This window comes from Schistocerca serialis, chromosome 4 (assembly GCF_023864345.2).
Source record: "Schistocerca serialis cubense isolate TAMUIC-IGC-003099 chromosome 4, iqSchSeri2.2, whole genome shotgun sequence".
Lineage (NCBI taxonomy): Eukaryota > Metazoa > Arthropoda > Insecta > Orthoptera > Acrididae > Schistocerca > Schistocerca serialis.
In genome coordinates, this window is record NC_064641.1 from 779,402,815 (window position 1) to 779,420,049 (window position 17,235).

Consider the following 17,235-nt stretch of genomic DNA (forward strand, 5'->3'; position numbering starts at 1 on the left):
AATTTCACTGTACCACATACTTTTCTTTGTATCGGTTTAAGGCGTAACAGCCGAAAATCGGTTTGTATAACAAATAATATAGTGTAGAATATTACACCATGAATCTTCCCCTTAGAAAATTATTTATTACTGTGCTGGTAAACCTCTTACGTTATTTGTTATTCAAACAGCTGAGCAAAACTAAACGTACTCAGACATTTCTCTCTTTAATTATTCTGATCATCACTAAACTGACACAATATTTTTAGCGCAACGCAATCTGACTTTCAATAATCCCCACAAAACAATGGCCCTGATTAACAATAACCTATACCTTTCATGAATCACTTACCTCAAAAAAATCTTCGTTACTCGAGCTACTGCAATACAGCGAGCGCCAATACTGCCAGCTAAATAAAAGATTCTAACTACTGAAGGCACTAATTACTGATAGGCATAGTTAGCAAATGAAATATTTTGACAGAGAACAATATATTTACCTTAATAGTGTTCAAAAGTCATCATATATGTATATATATATATATATATATATATATATATATATATATAATCAATTCATGACATCCATCTTTACAAATTCCCTTTTTCTGGCGGACACAGCCCCAGATCGTCCGTTCTTAAAACTCTGGCATCTCTCTCCCCACATCCACCACTGCTGGCGGCTCACCTCCAACTGCCCAACGCTGCGTGCTGTTCACATCCAACTGCCCAACACTACACAAGCGAATATTCCAACAAGGTCAACCAGCCACAGACTGCACACAGCACAGTTAGTGATTTTCATACAGAGCGCTACGTGGCGTTACCAATATAAAACCTAAACAGGCTACTTACAACCATTGTTGTGAATGTTTCATTCATAATTACAGCTCTAGTTCCCCTAACTAGCAAATATTCACAGTACCAGCAGAGCAACACTGCATCGTTTGGTGTTACAAGACCAGATCAGTGAATCATCCAGGCTGTTGCCCCTGCAACTACTGAAAAGGCTGCTGCCCCTCTTCAGGAACCACACGTTTGTCTGGCCTCTCAACAGATACCCCACTTGTGTTTGTACCCACGGTGCGACTATCTGTATCACTGAGGCACGCAGGCCGCCCCGCCGACGGCAAGGTCCGTTAACAGTGGCTCCTTTACATTTATGAAAATATCTACTTGACCTACAGCCAGAGAAATGATGAAGCCATCTGTAAGCTACGCTGCAATCTATCCCCAGCACTTGCCCAGATAAATAGTGGACCAAGGAGAGAATGGGGCTAGTTATTTATGACTCTTACGTAAACATCACCTGCCATTATCAAGGTCAGCCATCACCCCTCCCTGAATCAATGGCTCCATTGTTCTCCTTGCATAAACGCATTGGTCATTTGGCCTCATGTAAAAAAAAATGGTTCAAATAGCTCTAAGCGCTATGGGACTTAACACCTGAGGTCATCAGTCCGCTATACTTAAACCTAACTAACCTAATGACATCACACACATCCATGCCCGAGGCAGGATTCGAACCTGCGACCGCAGCAGCCACGCGGTTCCGGACTGAAGCGTCTAGAACCGCTCGGTCACAGCTGCCGGCGGCCTCGTGTCCTTACATAAACAAACCACTACTTGTGCTCTTATTTATATTAATGCAAGTCTAACTTAAAACCACATGCTTTTAGTACAATGTTAATAACAATAATTTATGCTCATAAAAGGGCTGCCTTCGCCCTGTCCCATGCCCTCTCTCCTACCGATTTATTATTTGTGTTTTGATGTCTCTGTTAATACATACTGATTAAACGAATATCCCATTAGACCAACCTGGGACCACTCTCGACCGCATTACATTCCTATTTAAAATCATGTAGATCATAATGGGAAACAAATCAACGCTTTCCATCAATAGCGGGTAGCATGTTAAAAACAAGATCAGCAGTAACTGTTTGTACAGACTCCATCTACAAATTGCAAAATCGAAATTGCAAATATACACTGAAACTACTGAGAAAATGCATTTGGCGATTCATATGAGGGACACACTGTATCTCTGATCAATGAGATAGTGGTAGCATTGTTAGTAGGTGCCTGGATGCTTTTGATTAGGTAGTCCATGCAGACTGTAGATCGCACATTGCTATGATGGAGGCTACTTTCCGTACAAGTTACATACATCACTTTCTCTGGGTATTAACAATCATTTTAAGACTGCAGATCCTTGTGGCAGCCGGTGCGTTGGCTTGAACAAAGACCTATCTGTTTGCCCACCGCTTGTTTATGCACCCTGTGCCTGATGTTAGTATTCTGCTGGTCGCCTCCACCCTCATCTCAGTATTAAAATCATACTACACTTCAACTCAGAAGGGGTGACGGCTGACTGTGTCCCTCAGAGGGGGAAGCAATAGTCATTTCGCGCGTATTTCGGCTGTGGCAGCGGTGGCAAGGCAACACAGGTTCATGCAGAGACAGGGCGGTTCGCAGAAGGCTTTTGACTCTACACCTCAGAAGCGGCTTGTAGTGAAATGCGTGCTTATGGAATATCGCGTCAGTTATGTGTCTGGACTAGTGATTTCCTTGTGAGGGAGGTCACAGATCGCAGTAACTGACGGAAAGTCATCGAGTAAAACCGAAGTGATTTCTGGCGTTCACCAAGACAGTGTTATAGACCCTCTGCTGTTCTTTATGTATATAAACGATTTAGGAGATAATCTGAGTAGCCCTTTAAGGTTGTTTGCAGATGATGCTGTCGTTTATTGTCTACTAAAGTCATCATAAAATCAAAACAAATTGCAAAACGATTTCTAAATCTGTCTGGCTCGAAAACTGGCAATTGACCCTAAAGAATGAAAAGTGTGAGATCATCCACATGAGTCCTAAAAGGAATCCGTTAAAATTCGGTTACACCATAAATCTGTCAAATTTAAAGGCTGTAAATTCCAGTTAATACCTAGGAATTGCAATTATGAACAACTTAAATTGGAAAGAACACATAGAAAATGTTGTGCAGAAGGCGAACTAAAGATTGCATTTTGTTGGCAGAGCACTTAGAAGATCCTACAGATCTACTAAAGAGACTGCCTACACTGTGCTGGTCTGTCTTCTTTTGGAGCACTGCTGCGCGATGTGGGATCCTTATCAGATAAGATTAACGGAATACATCGAGAAAGTTCAAAAAAGAGCAGCACTTTTTGTACTATCTATCGAGAAATAGGGGAGTGAGTGTCACTCACGTGATACCAGGTCTGGGGTGGATGTCACTAAAGCAAAGGCGTTTTTCGTTGTGGTGGAATCGCCAACTCTCCCCTCGGAATGCGAAAATATTTTGTTGAGACCGACCTACATAGGGAGGAATGATCATCATAATAAAATAAGGGAAATCAGAGCTCGCAAGGAAAAGATGTAGGTGTTCGTTTTTCCCGCATGCTGTTCCAGACTGGAATAATAGAGAATTATTGTGAATATGGGTCGATTAATCCTCTGCCAGGCACTTAATAGTGATTTTCAGAGTATCCATGAAGATGTAGATGTAGCCAGGTACAGCTACGATTACAGTCCATTGCGTAGACTGTCAAGGAAATGTCCTGCAGTTTACTTACGAGGGCAGTTCAATAAGTAATGCAACACTTTTTTTTTTCTCGGCCAATTTTGGTTGAAAAAACCGGAAATTTCTTGTGGAATATTTTCAAACATTCCCGCTTCGTCTCGTACAGTTTCATTGACTTCCGACAGGTGGCAGCGCTGTACGGAGCTGTTAAAATGGCGTCTGTAACGGATGTGCGTTGCAAACAACGGGCAGTGATCGAGTTTCTTTTGGCGGAAAACCAGGGCATCTCAGATATTCATAGGCGCTTGCAGAATGTCTACGATGATCTGGCAGTGGACAAAAGCACGGTGAGTCGTTGGGCAAAGCGTGTGTCATCATCGCCGCAAGGTCAAGCAAGACTGTCTGATCTCCCGCGTGCGGGCCGGCCGTGCACAGCTGTGACTCCTGCAATGGCGGAGCGTGCGAACACACTCGTTCGAGATGATCGATGGATCACCATCAAACAACTCAGTGCTCAACTTGACATCTCTGTTGGTAGTGCTGTCACAATTGTTCACCAGTTGGGATATTCAAAGGTTTGTTCCCGCTGGGTCCCTCGTTGTCTAACCGAACACCATAAAGAGCAAAGGAGAACCATCTGAGCGGAATTGCTTGCTCGTCATGTGGCTGAGGGCGACAATTTCTTTTCAAAGATTGTTACAGGCGATGAAACATGGGCTCATCACTTCGAACCTGAAACAAAACGGCGCCACACCCACTCCCCTACCAAGAAAAAGTTTAAAGCCATACCCTCAGCCGGTAAAGTCATGGTTACAGCCTTCTGGGACGCTGAAGGGGTTATTCTGTTCGATGTCCTTCCCCATGGTCAAACGATCAACTCTGAAGTGTATTGTGCTACTCTTCAGAAATTGAAGAAACGACTTCAGCGTGTTCGTAGGCACAAAAATCTGAACGAACTTCTCCTTCTTCATGACAACGCAAGACCTCACACAAGTCTTCGCACCCGAGAGGAGCTCACAAAACTTCAGTGGACTGTTCTTCCTCATGCACCCTACAGCCCCGATCTCGCACCGTCGGATTTCCATATGTTTGGCCCAATGAAGGACGCAATCCGTGGGAGGCACTACGCAGATGATGAAGAAGTTATTGATGCAGTACGACGTTGGCTCCGACGTCGACCAGTGGAATGGTACCGTGCAGGCATACAGGCCCTCATTTCAAAGTGGCGTAAGGTCGTAGCATTGAATGAAGATTACATTGAAAAATAGTGTTGTGTAGCTAAAAGATTGGGGAATAACCTGGTGTATTTCAATGCTGAATAAAACAACCCCTGTCTCAGAAAAAAAAATGTGTTGCATTACTTATTGAACTGCCCTCGTATTTCCAAATAAAGTCATCGTTATCGCACCCATACCATCGTATTCAAGCGGTGCTGGTGGTAACAACACAAGTGTGTGAAATCGTTTAAAAACTTGTGATATTAGTGTAATTTAATGATGTCTTGTGTGTGTTACAAATCCACAGTAAGTTTATAGTGTCATACTCCTCTGAAGCAGCGTGATAGTGATGTCATACTGTATCGGACAGTTTTTGGGCCATAAATTATGCAAATTAAGATAAGGGTGATGTGTGTAGTTACACAACGTTTGATAGTGTTGTATTGTTATTAATACATTAGTAAGGTAAGGATAAGGTCCTTACAGTGAAACATTCCTACATTAATCAAATTGGTACTCTACAAAAGTGTACTTGTTTAAATAATGCACTGTGGTAAAGGTTAAACATTAAACCGTGGGATATCAGTGTATTTGTTTAAATAATGCACTGTGGTACGTGTTAATCATAAAAAGTTACGTTTTCAATGTAATCTGTATGTATTTTTTGATGACGATCTTGAAGAGTAGTTGAAAGTGGGTATTTGGAACGCTTGGAGAAAAGTGGCAAGGTTTCTGCAAAAATTGTAAGAAATTACTTCAAAACTGTAACAAATTGCCCAAAAACTGAGTTCCGCTGCAGCAGCTGTGGTTTCACACTGATCAACCAACATACAGAGCACAAATAACGTGCCTATCTCATTATGATGGCTGCCATACCCCAATGAGAGGTAGGGGGCCGTTGGAGGGGTCAAATCCCGCCAGTGGGATAACTTCCCGCCTTTTTTTCTACCGATATGAATCGAGAACTTAGGAGAGCAGGAGTAGGGCATAGCGGGACGGTGAAGGCAGCCATTTTTTGCGTCATAAATTACGGCTGTTAAGATTGTGGTAAAAGCCTATGGTCATACAATAGACTTGCATAAATGTAACTAAGACTACAAGTAAACAGTTTGTTTACATAAGAGTGCTGTGCCAAGCGACCAGTCTATTTACATAAAGAGAGAATGGACCTACTTTACCAGAGAGGCGTGGGGGGGGGGGGGGGGGGGTGACACTGAAAGTGGTGGGTGGTGTTTGTTTACATAAGGGCCATAAATTAGTGTCACCTTCTTTCTTTGGTACGTTATTCACAGTAATCTCTTCCTTTAATCTTTCATCTTAATTTTGTTCCTGCCCACTGTTAAAGAGGCAGAGTTGAGTGACTACTTGCATTTGTTTGTAATGTTTTTCATATCATTTCATTCCATTTGTGTTCTCCACTATTTATTATTTGTTGGCATTTTTACTGTCCTCTTCGTTCCGATTAAGTTTCTGAGGTTGCTGTGTAACTGTATATTTTATTGCTGAGAATTTATGTTTATTTGTTCTAATAAGGGTCAATATCATTATCTTGTTCGTAGTATTACTTTCCTACATGAAATATGGTACCAAATTCACGATAAATCCAATTAATAAGTGGGATTGATGAACCATGCAAGTAAAATAGGAAGTCCAGTATTTCCTCTTAATAACACAACAGTTTCCTTTACTATATCAGTATGCCAAGGAGAATGGGCAGCGTTAATACATGGTATATGAAGTCTACATCTTTAAACAGTAAGTCAGGACTATAGATCACACCTTTAAATGGGAGTTTCTGTTTTATGATAGGAGTATATTTTCATTCAGAATAGTCTTTGCCACATTTGGTGGACTTATGACGGTTCATTGGTTCTGACTCTCAGGAGATATCATAAAATAGAGTCAAATTTACAAATAACGTGGCAGTAAAAGTCCATTTATGAGTATGCATGCATTGCTTCCGTTGAGAAAAGTGTCATTAAGCCTTTGCACAGTCCTTACATCCCTGATACTGACACTGGGACAATTTGATGTCTGAGCTGGTCCCACATACAGTCTATTAGGGAGGGATCTGGGAATCTTCCTGGACATAAGAGCACCTTAACATCACGCTGGCAGTTCACAGAGACATATGCCATATGTGTATAAGCATTGTCCTGTTGAAAAATTGCACCAAGATGCTGTCACATGAGATATAATACATCAGGACGCATGACGTCCGTACCATATCGCTGTGCTGCCAGAGTTCCCTCACTCACTAACAGCCGTGGCCGGAAGTCATATCCGATAGCTCTCAGCACCATGATGCAAAGAGTAAAACATTGGAAAGATGGGACATATCTCCAGGTCACTGCCATGCTCAACAATGATGGTCATCTATGGTAGCGCAGAACCATGAATTATCACAAAACACTGTTTGATGCAATTCATTAGCAGTCATGCTTCCCAGTCAAGGATCAACTCAAAACGCAGCCGTTCATATTGTGGTGTAGCAGCAGCCGACAAATGAAACAGTAATTCCCTAGTTTGGTTGCTGCTAGTCTCTGACCAATGGTGTGGAAGACACAGAATCTTGCAGGGGCGCCATTACTTGTTCTCGGACGCCAGGCATATAAGTGAAGGGTTACGATGTGGTTGGTGCAGAATATGGCGATACTGCTGTGTGTGGTCATACATGGTCGACCACAACCATGACCATGAGTGTGCCTGCCTTTACATTCTTATGTAGCCGAACATCTGACCACTGTCACATTCGAGTACCCCAAAATATAGATATTGCACCATTTGACTGTTGTTGTTGCTGTGGTTTTCAGTCCTGAGACTGGTTTGATGCAGCTCTCCATGCTATTCTATCCTGTGCAAGCTTCTTCATCTCCCAGTACCTACTGCAACCTACATCCTTCTGAATCTGCTTGGTGTATTCATCTCTTGGTCTCCCTCTACGATTTTTACCCTCCACGCTGCCCTCCAATACTAAATTGGTGATCCCTTGATGCCTCACACCATGTCCTACCAACCGATCCCTTCTTCTAGTCAAGTTGTGCCACAAACTTCTCTTCTCCACAGTCCTACTCAATACCTCCTCATTATTTATGTGGTCTACCCATCTAATCTTCGGCATTCTTCTGTAGCACCATATTTCAAAAGCTTCTGTTATCTTCTTGTCTAAACTATTTATCGTCCATGTTTCCTTTCCATACAAATACTTTCAGAAACGACTTCCGTCGTCTTTTTACCTTCTTGATCCTCTGCTGCCTTCACTATTTCATTCCTCAAAGCTACCCATTCTTCTTCTACTGTATTTCTTTCCCCCATTCCTGTCAATTGTTCCCTTATGCTCTCCCTGAAACTCTGAAAAACCTCTGGTTTAGTCAGTTTATCCAGATCCCATCTCCTTAAGTTCCCACCTTTTTGCAGTTTCTTCAGTTTTAATCTACAGTTCATAACCAATAGATTGCGGTCAGAGTCAACATCTGCCCCTGGAAATGTCTTACAATTTAAAACCTGGTTCCTAAATCTCTGTCTTACCATTATATAATCTATCTGATACCTTTTAGTATCTCCAGGATTCTTCCATGCATATAACCTTCTTTTATGATTCTTGAACCAAGTGTTAGCTATGATTAAGTTGTGCTCTGTGCAAAATTCTACCAGGCGGCTTCCTCTTTCATTTCGTAGCCCCAATCCATATTCACCTACTACGTTTCCTTCTCTCCCTTTTCCTACTACCGAATTCCAGTCACCCATGACTATTAAATTTCGTCTCCTTTCACTTTCATACATTTGTTCAATTTCTTCGTCATCTGCAGAGCTAGTTGGCATATAAACTTGTACTACTGTAGTAGGCGTGGGCTTCGTGTCTATTTTAGCCACAATAATGCGTTCACTATGCTGTTTGTAGTAGCTTACCCGCATTCCCAATTTTTATTCATTATTAAACCTACTCCTGTATTACCCCTATTTGAGTCAGTTATGATTAAGTTATGCTCTGCGCAAACACTAAATACAAATGACACCACTGCACTGTGGTGGCCATTCTGCCCATTACAAAGAATTGCCGGCTCTAATCATTTATACATCCCTGATGGTGTGTGCGTGTTTGAAGCTGTTGGCATATAAACTTGTACTACTGTAGTAGGCGTGGGCTTCGTGTCTATTTTAGCCACAATAATGCGTTCACTATGCTGATTGTAGTAGCTTACCCGCACTCCCATTTTTTATTCATTATTAAACCTACTCCTGTACTACCCCTATTTGAGTTAGTTATGATTAAGTTATGCTCTGTGCAGACACTAAATACAAATGACACCACTGCACTGTGGTGGCCATTCTGCCCATTACAAAGAATTGCTGACTCTAATCATTTATACATCCCTTATGGTGTGTGCGTGTTTGAAGCTGTTTTTGGATCTAATCACTTATACTGGGTGCTTCACTTTATTTTTTCAGACAGTGTATTATGGCAGACGAAGTGAACAGCTGGTGACTCGATGTGCTCACCCAGTTGGCCGTGGCGCGGCGGCTGCGGTCGTCGGTGGCCTGCGCCAGGTAGAGGTCCGGGGCTGGCAGCTGTGTTGGGGGAGGGTCCCAGGCGACGCGCAGCAGGTCCTCTCCGCGGCACACGCGCCGCAGAAGACGCGGGGACAGCGCTCCTGAGCGGGACGCACCTGCCACCACAAAAATCATTCGCCACGAAAGTTCAATTCTTTCATCTTGGCGGCTCGCGCATGCCCGCACAGACGCGGGAGACTGCTGCGTTGCCAGTTGCACGCGCCAAGAGAAGCAGCGCCATAGTATAGTATAGTTCGCAAACTTACGTTTCGGGGGTAGCGCGCAGTTTATGAAGGAAAGCCACCGCGGCCGCATTAACCCTATCGCTGCTTCAGAGACGTGCTCCCCGCATTCCGCGCTGCGCGCGATTTTGTCACCACTCCACTGCTCGCCTGTGCAGACACATGGTGTTCAGGCTGCTTTCACACACTTATCATTCGATTTCACAAAAACTATTTGGCCCAAAAATTCGATTTTTACACATCTTCTTGACTGATACCCTCCCCCCATAAATGGCTTAATTTTGTTTCGTTGTTCAACGCAGTTATTGTGCAGCAATAAATGTACACTACTGGCCATTAAAATTGCTACACCATGAAGATGACGTGCTACAGATGCGAAATTTAACCAACAGGAAGAGGATGCTCTTATATGCAAATGATTAGCTGTTCAGAGCATTCACACAAGGTTGGCTCCGGTGGCAACACCTACAATGTGCTGACATGAGGAAAGTTTCCAACCGATTTCTCATACACAAACAGCAGTTGACCGGCGTTGCCTGATGAAACGTTGTTGTGATGCCTCGTGTAAGGAGGAGAAATGCGTACCATCACGTTTCTGACTTCGATAAAGGACGGATTGTAGCCTATCGCGATTTCCGTTCATCATATCGCGACATTGCTGCTCGCACTGGTCGAGATCCAATAACTGTTAGCAGAATATGGAATCGGTGGGTTCAGGAGGGTAATATGGAATGCCGTGCTGGATCCCAACGGCCTCGTATCACTAGCAGTCGATAAGACAGGCATCTTATCCGCATGGCTGTAACGGATCGTGCAGCCACGTCTCGATCCCTGAGTCAACAGATGGGGACGTTTGGAAGACAACAACCATCTGCACGAACAGTTTGACGAAGTTTGCAGCAACATGACTATCAGCTCGGAGACCATGGCTGCGGTTACCCTTGACGCTGCATCACAGACAGGAGCGCCTGCGATGGTGTACTCAACGACGAACCTGGTCGCACGAATGGCAAAACGCCATTTTTTCGGATGAATCCAGGTTTTGTTTACAGCATCATCATGGTCGCATTCGTGTTTGGCGACATCGCGGTGAACGCACATTGGAAGCGTGTATTCGTCATCGCCATACTGGCGTATCACCCGGCGTGATGGTATGGGGTGCCATTGGTTACACGTCTCGGTCACCTCTTCTTCGCACTGACGGCACTTTGAACAGTGGACGTTACATTTCAGACGTGTTACGACCCGTGGATCTACCCTTCATTCGATCCCTGCGAAACCCTAGATTTCAGCAGGATAATGCACGACCGCATGTTGCAGGTCGTGTACGGGCCTTTCTGGATACAGAGAATGTTCTACTGCTGCCCTGGCCAGCACATTCTCCGGATCTCTCACCAACTGAAAACGTCTGGTGAATGGTGGCCGAGCAACTGGCTCGTTACAATACGCCAGTCACTACTCTTAATGAACTGTGGTGTTTCGTTGCAGCTGCATAGGCAGCTGTACCTACACACGCCAGCCAAGCTCTGTTTGAGTCCATGCCCAGGCGTATCAAGGCCGTTATTACGGCCAGAGGTGGTTGTCCTGGGTACTGATTTCTCAGGATCTATTCACCCAAATTGTGTGAAAATGGAATCACATGTCAGTTCTAGTATAATATATTTGCCCAATGAATACCCGTTTATCATCTGCATTTCTTCTTGGTGTAGCAATTTTAATGGCCAGTAGTGTAGTAAAGCACTACACGAAATTTTGATGAGTTTGTAGAGGTAAAAGTCCACAGCGGATATACTTTCCATATGGTCGATTTTAGTTGCCACTAGAAATTTCAATAAATTACATTCAAACCAATAAAATTCATGAAGTAAGACACTTCGATATTGTTTTTAAATAAGGAAAATATTTAGTGTCTAACAAGGTTTGAATTCAGAACCTTTTGCTTAGCAGCCAAACACCTTAACCTTATGCTAACGCAGCTCGTCATTCAACAGAAGTCCTGGAGGACTTTAAAGAATCACGCAAAATACCGACAAACACTGTTAGTATGACTTTGAATTACTCACGTTTCGTCGAAGTACAATAGGAAATAAACAATTACCGCTGTTCTTTATTGCGAAAAAGCAGTTAGTGAAAATGAATTTAACTGCTACCGCCTGAATTAGGAGCCTTATTGCTTGTTTGGTTTAATTAATTAATAGAATATGAAGCAATTGGTATAAAGAACGCTTTTTCCAAGTTTTCTTTTATAGAAAGTCTGCTATCAAGACACTACTTTTGTTCAATTACTTTATTTATGACCGAACGTTTCTAAAACTGAAGACACTCGTCCATGCTCTGCACTGCAGTCGAGCTCTGGCAACGTCGTTCTTTGTTCACTGGTTGGCTGTGTTTTGTGACGTCAGATGCGCAGAACGAACCTAAACTCGGCCGCCGTCGTAAATGACACCCACATTAGCCGTGTATGTGAGAGGGAGGGGAGGGGATGAGTCATGCTTGACGTGACTCCGCTACCCCTCAAAATAACATTTTACTGACATACGTGTACAAATTTCCAAGTTGTGGAGCATTTTTTCAAACCTTGATAAATGCAACTCATACGGTTTTTCACAAAATGCGTTTTCCACTTTCACCTAGGCATAGCTGACAGTTTGCATTTTTACGTGAGTACTAGATTTCAATGACATTAGTAAAGCATTGTAATGAAATGTATACAAATTATTATAGCAGTATATTAAGTTGAGATTTTTCCAGTTTTTTTTTTTTTTTTGCAAAAGTCGATAAATGCTTATTATTATTGCTAGTATCAGTTAAGTTGCCTCCTTTACTTCTATGTATTTTTTTCTACAACTAATTTGTTATATGCTGCAATGTTTATTATACTCCTGGATTGTTGTAAAATGCATATCTTACTATATACAGCACTCCATTGTTAGGCTACGAGTGGCCTACCGGGACCATCCGACCGCCAGGTCATCCTCAGTGGAGGATGCAGATAGGAGGGGCGCGGGGTCGGCACACTGCTCTCCCGGCCCTTATAATGCTATTCTTGACCGAAGCCGCTACTATTCGGTCGAGTAGCTCCTCAATTGGCATCACGAGGCTGAGTGCACCGCGAGAAATGGCAACAGCGCATGGCGGCCTGGATGGTCACCCATCCAAGTGCCGACCACGCCCGACAGCGCTTAACTTCGGTGATCTCACGGAACCGATGTAGCCACTGCAGCAGGCTGTTGCCAATACGCATTTTTTAAATTTATAGATTTTTACTTTCTTGATAACACAAACAGTAATAATGGAAATATGGTATCATATTACAATAATAGCAATGATAACTGTTTTAACATAATTATTTAGCTTATATAATTATTATTAATACTATATGAATTATGAAATTAATAACACCAAAAACGTTACATGTAACGATCACATTTTTATTGTCAAGTTTTTCCCCTTAAATCTATACATTATTCATCTGAGACATCTTTGTAAAACTCCTTTGCATCATCTGGAATTTCAAAATATTTTAGCGGGGCAGACCCAGCTTTCTTCCTTATTTTGCTTAACATATTTTGTTTTGGTAAAAAGGTGGATGTTAATAACGTTGGATGGCGTGGTTTCTTTTTTCTCCAGATGCCAACTTGTACTGGGTCTCCAGAGTACCACTGTGATACATTAACAATTCTCTTTGCTTTCTTGTATTAGATGACACGCTGGCTGTTCATTTTAAATGGTAGCTTGGAGTTTAGTACTCTCTTTGCACTAGTGACAGATCGGAATGTTCGTAAAATATATGCTTGTATTTTGATAAGGAGCATTGTTTCAGTCCTAATTTCTTTCTTTCTTCACAGAATGTCTAGAACATTTTATTGACTGTGAGACCTAAAGACAAATAACCACTCGTAGACTTCGCCTTCCATGGTGAATCTCTCTACGTTTATATTTTTTATATTATTCTTGAAGGCAATAGTTACCTCTCTTTGAACCTTTTCTGTTCTGTCACCTCCACTCCTTTCCTCTGGCAACCTTCCTCCTTCATGGAACATGCTTGCTAGATAGGATAACCTGTCCTTTGACATGCCAGGTACTCCATGGAAAGTGGCAGCACAAACAGGCAATACTTTACCATTCATTTTTCTAATGGTATATTTCACTGTCACTGTTTTCTCCCTTTTTGCATTCTGTTTGTCCACCACTCTGCGCTGAGGTGAAGAAATTTTAATACAAACTTATCTTGATCCATTTTATTTAATGATGTCACGTGATGATAAATTCGGGAAATATCTTCATAGCTGAGTTCAGCAGCTTTGCATTCTTTCTTTCCTTAAGCTTTTGGAAGCGTAACCTTAAATCTATTATTGAATTTAGTGATATACTCTTTTTACACTTTTTGTTTTGCAAGCTCTTCTCGAATCGGAATTTTCTCCCATCGGAACATTCTTTGACCTGTATGCCGTTTTCAGAATCAGAAGAATCATCATCTATTTTGCTTCTTTGTAGACATACGCGTGATTGTCAAGTGAATACTTGTCTAAAAGTCAGTTGCAAGTGTTCTGACGACAATAAAGTCTACTTGCAATACATTTCCCCCCAGTAAATACTGTATTATTACAACAATGAATAACATCGTTTAAAGCAACCATTATATTCCATTATTGTTAACTGCTTGCTGTCACTGTAAGAATGCATACTCGTGTTTTGCTGAAACCTTGTGATTTGGAGTGTTCATACGCACAGCAGTAGTCGACTTTTGGTAAAACTTGGTTCAGGGGTTGATGTAAGAGATCAACATTATGGCATTACCATGCCTAACTCAATTTTGAATTTTTTTGCATATATCGAGTTTTTAAAAGAAAACGCTCCTCTATTTCTCGGTAAGTTTCGGTGAATGATGTAGAATGAAAATGAAGAGTCTCGAAAACGCCAAGGAAGATATTTTTCAGCTGTTTGACTGAGGGTCTGTCCACGTGGATGGACTTGCGGTCTCACGAAGACAGAAAACATTCCAGATTGACCATACATTCTGCCAACAACAAATCCGAAACAGTTCGTGAATCCACAGGTGGAAGAGGAAGGAAGTTTGTTTATGGCAAAACAGAACGGGGAAGAAAAAAATAACAGAAAGATACATCCAGAAATCACTGAAAGAAACAGCATTCCTCTCATTTAACCCATAGTCTGCAGATGTGTATTGGTAATCGTAGCGTTCATTGAGATACTGATGAGGATGATTGTATACTACGAATTTATGTCGTGTAAACTGTGAAGTTGTCAAAGTTTTGAGAGGGAGATGCTATTAGTGTTCTTAATTGCATGGCACACGCACTTCTCAATTTTTTGGGTGAATCGTTTTCAAATGTTGTTTTTATTCAGATTTGCAATTTCTTGGAAGTTGTGCTGAAGCGATTTACTACGTACTGTTGCAAACAAATAATAATTACCATTATTATACTAAATTACATTACACATTTTATTGTCACTAAAAATTTATTATTAGTTGAATATTAAAACACTTTATAGTTTTGTTATTATTAAAATCGTAGGCATGTTAAAAGAGGCGTTGACAGCAATGGGTGGGAACAGAGAATAATAAACTGATGAAGAACCTTTAGTAACACTGGATGCCAAGAAACACACCCAGATTCCAAACCATCATGTGTGGAGTAGATCGAGCAAATAACCAAAGTGCTCAATAATAACAAAGCGTTAGAGGAAGATGGCATTGTAGCAGAAATGTGGCCGCGCGTGATTAGCCGAGCGGTCTCATGCGCTGCAGCCATGGACTGTGCGGCTGGTCCCGGCGGAGGTTCGAGTCCTCCCTCGGGCATGGGTGTGTGTGTTTGTCCTTAGGATAATTTAGGTTAAGTAGTGTGTAAGCTTAGGGACTGATGACCTTAGCAGTTAAGTCCCATAAGATTTCACACACATTTGAAAATTTTTTGAGCAGAAATGTGGAAAAACGCAGAAGAGATCGCTGCAGAAATGATCCATCACCTTACAGCAGAATATGGAACACTGGACAGATACCAAATGACTGGAAATGTGCGGTCACACACGTGCTTTATGAAAAAGGTACCGAACGGGTCCAGATAATTATAGAGGGATCTCTCTACTTCTAGTCGCCTATAAGATACTCGCTGAAACTCTGTTGAGGCGAATTGAAGAACAAGCTGATTACCTCATTGGAGAATACCAAGCTGGGTTTCCGGAAAGGAAGATCACGTGCCAGACAGATATTCAACCTAAAAAGCATTCTGCGAAAAACAGCGCTAAGGAGCCATAACTCAGCTGATCTTTGCGACTTGAAAAAGGCATTCGACTCAGTAAACAGACAAACATTATTTAGTACCTTGTAAGAGTTTGGAACTGACAAAAAACTAGAGAAATCATTAAACAAACACTGACAGATGCCATCTCGAAAGTCAAGTTCTTAAACTGCTGATCCGTTTGAAATTAAGGCAGGGGTCTCACTAGGAGATGGATTATCTCCAACGCTCTTTGGCTGGAGAAAACAGTGAAAACCTGGGACGTGGCTCCGAATTTGGAAGCAATACGCCTTGGGAGGGAAAGACAGAACCTGGAAATCAAGTGTTTAGCTTTTGCCGACGACCTTGCTCTCTTATACACCAACCGAGAAGACCCTCGAAAGGTGCTTGAGAGTCTTCATGAAATCGTAGAAAAATACATATCTTCAAATCTCCTATGAAAAGACAGAATATATGGAGCATAGACACAGAAGTGACAGATGCATGGAAGTAAATCATGGGAAGATTAAGACGACAGAAGAGTTTAAATACCTGGGGCATGGATCCTGTGGTGTCACCGCCAGACATCACACTTGCTAGGTGGTAGCTTTAAATCGGCCGCGGTTCATTAATACATGTCGGACCCGCGTGTCGCCACTGTGTGATCGCAGACCGAGCGCCACCACACGGCAGGTCTCGAGATACGGAATAGCACTCGCCCCAGTTGTACGGACGACGTAGCTAGCGACGCACACTGACGAAGCCTCGCTCATTTGCAGAGCAGATAGTTAGAATAGCCTTCAGCTAAGTCAATGGCTACGACCTAGCAAGGCGCCATTAGTAACATTGCATGTATCTAAAGAGTCTCACTTGTATCGCCACAATCTCCAGATGTACCAAGGATGGATTAAAATTAAGTATTCCAGAAGCTACGTACTTTTCTTTATAGCATTCATTACGTATCCTGTTACAGACCTCACGCCATCCTGCTTTAGCTAAACGCATGGCTTTCGGCTTCCTCTCATTGTGTCTAGGCTGTCTTGTCCAGACACAACAGATCCAACCCAAGGGATTGGATAAGGAGGCAAACAAAGGAGGAGCCAGGAAACTAGACCAGGTCAACGAGCTAACACAGAACAATAAACGGGCGTTATCCGACAATGGCAAAATCAGACACTGTAAATTGGTTGTACAACATGAGGGAATGCACGCTTTGGAGTGTGTTTTTTAAATAAAAAAAGGAGAGGTTCAAGAACTTTGTAAGAAAGAAAAGAAGATTCTGAGGAAAATACTCAAATTACAGAACTCTACTGATGGGGCTTCGAAGAAGAGAAAAAATGAAGAACTCTACAAATACACTGGAAAGATCACGGACACAGTGTGGGTGCAGAGGCTGACGTTCTACGGACGCCTACTAAGGATGGATGAATGCAGACTGACCAAAAGGATCTTCAGCTACTGCG

The 17,235-nt window shown here is 42.3% G+C and overlaps 1 protein-coding gene across 2 annotated transcripts in view; it reads right to left on the reverse strand.

The window, feature by feature from the left end:
- Nucleotides 1–17,235, reverse strand: part of LOC126473350 (macrophage colony-stimulating factor 1 receptor-like) — a 326,467-nt gene that overhangs the window by 218,997 nt on the left and 90,235 nt on the right. For both annotated transcript variants that reach the window (XM_050100347.1, XM_050100348.1), the window contains exon 3: nucleotides 9,238–9,404. In XM_050100347.1, coding sequence (XP_049956304.1) covers nucleotides 9,238–9,404 — 167 coding nt within the window. The remainder of the gene's footprint in view (nucleotides 1–9,237; nucleotides 9,405–17,235) is intronic.